The following is a 7093-nucleotide window of genomic DNA, read 5'->3' as shown; positions in this document are numbered from 1 at the left end:
GAATGCAAAATACTAGTGAACATTGGTTAGCTGCCTGAGCTTAGAAAAGGGCCTGGATTGGATTGGAACAGTTATTTTGAAATGAAGTCTGAATAATCATGTTTTTGTTCCTGCTAAATCATTATTTCTCTCATGTGGGGCCTTAACTTTGGGATGCAGATGCTGCAACATTTGTTCACACCATGAATTCTATGTAGCTGTGGGATCTGATCATTAGGACATCATCTTTCCTGAGCAGAGACTGTAATGATGTAAAGTGTCACACGTGTTGATGATAAAACAAACCAACTCTTTTCTCCCCATACACAGGTTAAAAGACAGCACAAAGATATTGTCTGAGTTTCAAGTCAACTTGTAATTTGCTTTCAGAGGTGGTTGTTTTGGAGTTGTAAGCTATTGCTGAGAGCAATGGGTGGCTACTGCATCATGATGTTAATTATTGCTTTGTTAGTGAGGTGATGCTTTCCTGGGAGGGAGTAGCAACAGGAGGGAAGCTTAGAATAATTATCTTTGTCCCCTTGAAAGTTAGTTAACAAGCTACTGTTTACTGATATGATACAGGTAGGTACTATAATATGTTAGTTAACTATTATGAGTGAGGAATTTAACACTGGTATGGAGTAATAAAAGGCTGGAAACTGTTGTGTAAGGATGGAAAATAGAATTGAACAAGACAGATGGAACCCTTTACTCTTGAGAATTAACCTGCTGGGGGTTATCCATCCATCAGGTAGGGAATAATTCTGTTTTACCTAGTGTTTGTAACACTGTATCATTATAATTTCACTTTGGAAGGTGTCAGACCACAATTTGTTTGGCTTTTCTTAGCATAAAACTTTTAAAATATCAGTAAATCTTGATGAGTAGCTTTTTTTCTTTCTGAAGTTAAAAAAATATATATTCTTAGGGATATAACTGAAGTAAAATGTGCCATAGGTGAAGAAAGGGTATTGTAAAATCAGTATTGTGATTGATCTTGCAAGTGCTTTCAAATATCTAACAGCTTTTATTATAGGTAGTTCAGATTTTGTACATTACCAGTATGATACATAACTTTTCCTGTAATTCTGCCATATCAACCTAACTGGTCTTTTTTTCCACTCTCTGGGTGTTCTTATTTTCTATTCCATAAATGCATAGAGTTTATTTGCTTACCTTTCTCAGAAGGCCATGTCTGTTCTCCAGCATGTTTTTTCCAAAAACTTTTACAAAGTGCTGAATTACTTTATCTTCTTTAAAAAAGTGTTGGAATAATGGTAAGTGCTTGTTTAATGAAATTATCTCTATCAGTCAGTACAATGAAATTTATCATTTTACATTTCAGTTTAGTCAGCTGGTATCCAGTGATTTGAAAGTACTTGGAAGGAACTCTTACACACTCTGCAGTGATGGCCAGTTACTCATTCGACAAGTCCTCCACCCAGAAACATCTAAGAAGGTATGAGATGAGAACTGATGCAGAAGTCAGTACTGTGTTTTAAGGACATCAAAGAAAACAGCTTGTATGAGTTTGAGGGGGAGGGACAAAATTCAGTCTTGGGAACTATAGTGTTCCAAGACTAAGATGTTCCCTTCCCTGTCTCAACCCTGAGTAGCAGAGTAGTTATTCTTGGCATTTGCTTTTGAAAGTAAACTACAGTACTTGGACTCCCAGACGAGCATAATGAAGAGTAAAATTAGGAAAGAGAGAGAAACAGTACAAGTACTTTAAATTTCATCTCAAGGAGTGGAAACAAAGGTACAGATGTAACCTCAGCAGAAGTGATGGAGAGCTATTGCTTTGCTTAGGCTTGTGTTGAACCACAGATTCTGTGCAGAGTCATGAGTTTCTACCAAGATGTGAAACTGGTAGGTGCTGTGTGTCAGTGTCCTGTGCAGGGTAAGCACACATGCAGTGACTTGCTCTGGAGAAGGGCAGTGGTTTCCCACCTGCATTTATTCAGTGGGAAGCAGTGCTACAGCTCATTTGCTACTCCCACACAAAGCATCAGTTTCCACTCCAAGTTTCTGTAAGGGCTTAGAGCAGGTTGTTGTGCACAGGGAGAAAAATCTTGCCTTCATGTGAGGATCTCAGGCTCTTGAGTTTGCCTGCTTGACAGGGTCTGCAGGAACCCCACAGGAACAAGAGCTGCTCACATGGAATGAGTTGACCAGGTGTAAGGTTTTCTCTCTATGTAAGAGTATTGGTTCATGCTCAGTTTCTACAAATATTCATCTGGTGCCTGTGTTGTATTAAAACTTAACTCTGACTTGTTATGCAAAGTGTATGTCTATGTAGGGGTGAGGGAAGTAAGGGGACAGGAGTGATATTTAACACTCAAAAACACACTAGTACTGTTTTTCATGGGGGTAGTTCTTTGTACTTCCCTCTTGAAACAAATAGACTAAACCAAAGCAAACTGTGATGTGGGAGATATAATTTTCCATACCAGACCAAGGAATGGAGCTGATCACATGTTGAATCTCTTAATATTATATTTCTTTCTCGTTATTTTTTTTTTTGCCAAGACTTTTTTATTTGCAAAAGTTTTGTTGTTATTAAACCTAAGGCCTTAGCTCTTGCTATTCCTACCATTCTGAGAAGCATTGCTTTGTGACTTAATTCTTTATTTACAAGGTGGCTGCTGTTTGACTAGACTGAAGTTAAACTTTTATGTAGTAAAACAGTTGGAGAGTGTGAGAGAGAAGGTAGTGAATTAGACCAAGTTATTTGCTTTATTCCTCGAAAAAAAGACTAAACGACTGTTTAAACATTTGTTTAATAATGTTATATAATTAAAATTCTTATCCAATACACAATAGTAATGAGTAAATATCTTTAAGTTGCCGAAAGATATTTTGTATACTGTAACAAGAGTTATTTAAACTATGTTGTCATGTTTTGGTACAATCCTGCTTTTCAGTGTAGCCAAAAATAGAAAATACAGTGTCCTAAATGGGAATATTAAACAGCAAAACCTAGATATTTTAATTATTTTTTTCCCAGCCATCTTCTCCAGCAGTTTTGCACAGCTCTGCTGTCTCCCAGAACTATTTGGCATTGCTCATCTAGAGATCCAATTCTGTAGGTGAGCTGAGTCACAAAGGAACCAAACTGCTCTGTCGTAGAGGAACTGGTGATGTGCAGCACTGTCATTTGTGAAACTGCCTCAGCCAAAAAAATATTAACTGAAGTTTAAAGGAACAGTGGGTACAAAAGAAACTCTTTGCTTTCCTTGTAGAACTTCCAACTATCAGACTGCTTCTATTCCTTTTATGATCTGCGCAAAGAATTTCATGCCTGCTACCCTAGTTCAGCCGCCGTGAAAGATCAGACCATCAAGACCATGGCAGAATGTATCCTTTTCCTGCAGCTCTTACACCAAAAATCAGTGATGCTCCCTTAGGTTTTATCTCTGTGATTGTTACAGGCTTTATTTTGCTAAACTAAGATGTGGGTTTTAAAAAGCCACAGGTAAAGTGGAAGGAATGTTTGCTTAAGTGTGTATTGAGGGAGTGGCTTTGCTTGTAATTTTATTTTTCCCAATTTGAGTCTAACACTGATTTCTAAACTATATTTAGTAAATTTAGTGAAGAAAAACATGACTTGCATTGATACCTGATCTTGAAGGAAAACTGAGCTGTCAGTGAGCCTTTTCAGCACCAGTTGGCCTGCAAATTTCTACTGTTTGCTGATAATTACAGTTCTCTTGCATGATCCTGACTGAAAGGAGTTTAAAATAAACCCCAAACAACACTCAACACCTAAATTCAAATTAGGAGAATTGTTGTGACCCACCTGAATGTAGTTAAATTCAGTTATGTGTGAAGTGATAGGAACTTATTCAGATTTTTTAAACTGTTAACACTGAAGTGATGTAAACTATCAATAGTTTTTAGACTGTTATAGTGAATATTAACCAGTTTATGAACAGACTAACAAGTCCAATGGCCATGTGTCCCTGCTAAGACCTGTAAATTTGATTACCAGTTTGGTGTTAATAACAGGAAAACCTTATGACTTATTTACAAATGATTCTGCAAGTTGGTTATTTTCTATAATTGCCTGTTTAGATTTAGGCTTAGGCACAGATGAAACAGAGGAGGACTTTGGCGTGTGGCAAGTGAAAACCATGGTGGCTATCATTTTCAGCCTGCTCTCTGAAAGTTGTAGTAAGTGAACTATTTCTACAGACTGCTGAAATCCTTCTTTTCTGAAAGAATTGGCAGTGGTATTGTCATTCTTAAGTAATCTCTGACCCTGGTTATATTTAAACTTCCTGTTTTGTTGCAGATCATGTCTTTACTGAGCCTGAAACTGTGAAACACAAGTATGAAACAGGTCCTTGGTAAGTGCCCTTGTCATGGTTGTTTACAAGCTAAGACGAGCCTTGCCTACAGCAAGGAAAGCTTGTGAATGTTTCCCCATGGTCACTGTGAAAGTAGGTTGGCTCCTGAGAACAGTGACTGTGTACTCAGCAGTCAGTCCAGTGTGAGCAGACTGTAACTGGCATGTTGAATGCTGCACTTTAGTCTCTTTAAAGTCACTGCAAGTTAAATGCTCTTTGTTCTCTTGCTTCTGTTTTGCATGGCAGTGAGGCTGCTTATCTTACCCAGTGGTGAAGAAATATTTGTGAACTTTCCCTAAGTCAACAAGGGTAATGGCTAGTGCACCCTGTGTGCAGCTGAGCTGTGTGCTGCTTCTGCCAGTGCTCTCATATGCTGTATGGTGTGCTGGGTTTAGGGAGGAAAGAACAGAATGGGTCTTTGTTTTCAGATACATTGCAGTGGCTGGAGAATGAAACCTTCTAGGTATAAGCAATCTATATTGATATTTAGGACTGCCTTTTAATCGTCTGTCTTGGATAGTTAGATCTTTCAAATAAAATTAATTCAGTTCCTAGTTACTTTGAGACAGTTTTCCTATTTTTTTATTTTAATTAAGGAACTGCAATGTGATGACAACACAGTGCATTTTTGCCTTTGTATATATGAAAGAATTATCCCAGTTATCTTTCCATTCTTTGCTGAAATGACTAATGGAATTAGAAGAGTCTCAAAACAGCAAATATACTCCCAATTTACAGTGAAATATGTTCAGTTTGATATTTGGCAAGGTAACTCAAAACCTAGATTAAAGCTTACTTTGGCTGCTTTTTTTCTTTCTGTGCAGTAGTAAATCTGAAACTGTGGACAGTGAGACAGTAATACGTGCCAGAGGTTTGCCATGGCAGTCTTCAGACCAAGATATTGCTCGATTTTTCAAAGGACTCAACATTGCCAAGTAAGATAACACAAATTTGCCTTACTTTATCATTTTGTATTTCATAGCAAGTTCCTTTAATATTTGTTTAACATACATCTCCCACACTCTCCACTAGAATCCTCACTTCTACTGTCTTTCCCCACTCAGGCCCCTTCCCACACCATGGCCATGATAGGCTGCTAAACCTGTTCACTTTAGGTGTGCAAGAAAGTTTGGAAAGGTGTGAAGAAGAAAAGAGATTTATTAATTGAAATCCAGAAGACATTTATTTGTCACTGGTATCTAAAGGGAGAGACTCCTATTGCATTAATCAAAGCAGAATCTAAGATAATAGAAAGTAATTTTGGGCCAGCTCTTCAGTATTCTGCTAAGTCTCCTAAACAGGCCAGATCCAGAAACCTCCCAGTGCTGTTTGGAAAAAGTTTTCATATTACTCATGTGTACACCTCTGTGTAGATGTATGTGTACACATATATATGCAGAGAGAGAGAGAGTGAGTTTAGTTTAGCATGCCTGATACTTAATATGTGTTCTACATTGTCAACACTGAGAAAATACAATGTTTTACTTAGAGCTGTGAGGAAACTCAAATCTGCATCTCTGAGATGATAGGAAGGGCTTGTGAATTTACCTCTTCTTGGAAGCTGAGAAAGTGGTGAACAACGAGATCCACAACCTCAGTGAAGTGGATTTGCCACTATAAATGTGTTACATTAAAAATGAATTATATTGTGGATAATAACAATTTCCTTTTCAATCTGTAGCCTTCATGTTGAAGTCTGATTTTTTTTTTTACCATTCTTATACAATTGCTGATTAAATGTATTAAAGATTCAAAGTAAGCTTATTTTTGTTGACTTTGCCTTCCAGAGGTGGTGTGGCTCTTTGTCTGAATTCTCAAGGAAGAAGGAATGGGGAGGCATTAGTTCGGTTTGTCAACTCTGAACAGAGAGATCTTGCCCTGGAAAGACATAAGCATCACATGGGTAGCAGATACATCGAGGTAAGAAGTCATGACTTGAAACAAATCTTTGGAGGGCAACCTGAATATTTTAGACTAGGTTTTAAATGAGAACAAACTGCACTTCTGTTTTGCTCCAAGTGCCGAAATAAAATTCTCTTGCATGTGAAAGTGTGTGTGTGGTTTAGAGTTGAACGTTGTGAATTTCATGTGGGTTTTTTGTTCTTTCTTTTTCTCTAAGGTTTACAAGGCAACTGGAGAAGAGTTCTTAAAAATTGCAGGAGGTAAGTGATGCTGGAGCTCAGTGTGATTAGCTAAGTTCATAGGAATGTTGTTCTACTCCTGATTTTTTTTTTCTTTCCCTTGACTGAGGATGCAAATGGGTAATGAAGTAGCTTTTCCTGTTTTGCTTTCTAAGAATACTTGACCCTGTCAAGTTCTGTTTTCATGTGGCTGAAAATGAGCTGTGAGCATTTGGACTGTGATGTTCACAAGCAGGTCTTGCTGTTTGGCAGGAAGATAAACCTTTGCAGTGGAAGCATCTGTGCACCTTGTATAAGTTCACGCTAATCTCATCTCTGTTCCAGTTTCATTTAAAATATGAAACGCTTGCAGAGTAAGAGATTTTCACTTCAAAATAGGTTGCTGGGAGTTAGTAGCATCTCAGGTCTTCTGGGAGTTTGTTGCTAGCTACTTACCTCCTGTATTCTTCCTTGATGCTTTGCTGCTGCTGCATCCTATGGAATTGGCTAACCATTGGATAACCATGCTGTTATTTTTCTACCAGGCACCTCCAATGAAGTGGCTCAGTTCTTATCCAAGGAGAATCAAGTTATCATCAGGATGAGAGGCCTTCCATTCACTGCTACTCAGGAGGATGTCTTGGG

General features: G+C 38.0%; 1 protein-coding gene across 1 annotated transcript in view; it reads left to right on the top strand.

The window, feature by feature from the left end:
• The window catches only part of LOC103810532 (epithelial splicing regulatory protein 2-like), a gene marked incomplete at its 3' end in the record, with an annotated part of 27295 nt that overhangs the window by 17823 nt on the left and 2379 nt on the right, over positions 1-7093 (top strand). Inside the window, 8 exon segments of the mRNA XM_009083435.1 lie at positions 1325-1438; positions 3222-3336; positions 4054-4152; positions 4274-4328; positions 5153-5263; positions 6116-6248; positions 6448-6490; positions 6994-7093. The exon segment at positions 6994-7093 is cut by the window's right edge and continues 1 nt beyond it. Coding sequence (XP_009081683.1) covers positions 1325-1438; positions 3222-3336; positions 4054-4152; positions 4274-4328; positions 5153-5263; positions 6116-6248; positions 6448-6490; positions 6994-7093 — 770 coding nt within the window.

This window comes from Acanthisitta chloris, unplaced genomic scaffold (assembly GCF_000695815.1).
Source record: "Acanthisitta chloris isolate BGI_N310 unplaced genomic scaffold, ASM69581v1 scaffold8251, whole genome shotgun sequence".
In the NCBI taxonomy this organism is placed as follows: domain Eukaryota; kingdom Metazoa; phylum Chordata; class Aves; order Passeriformes; family Acanthisittidae; genus Acanthisitta; species Acanthisitta chloris.
This window is presented reverse-complemented; position numbering and strand designations above follow the sequence as displayed.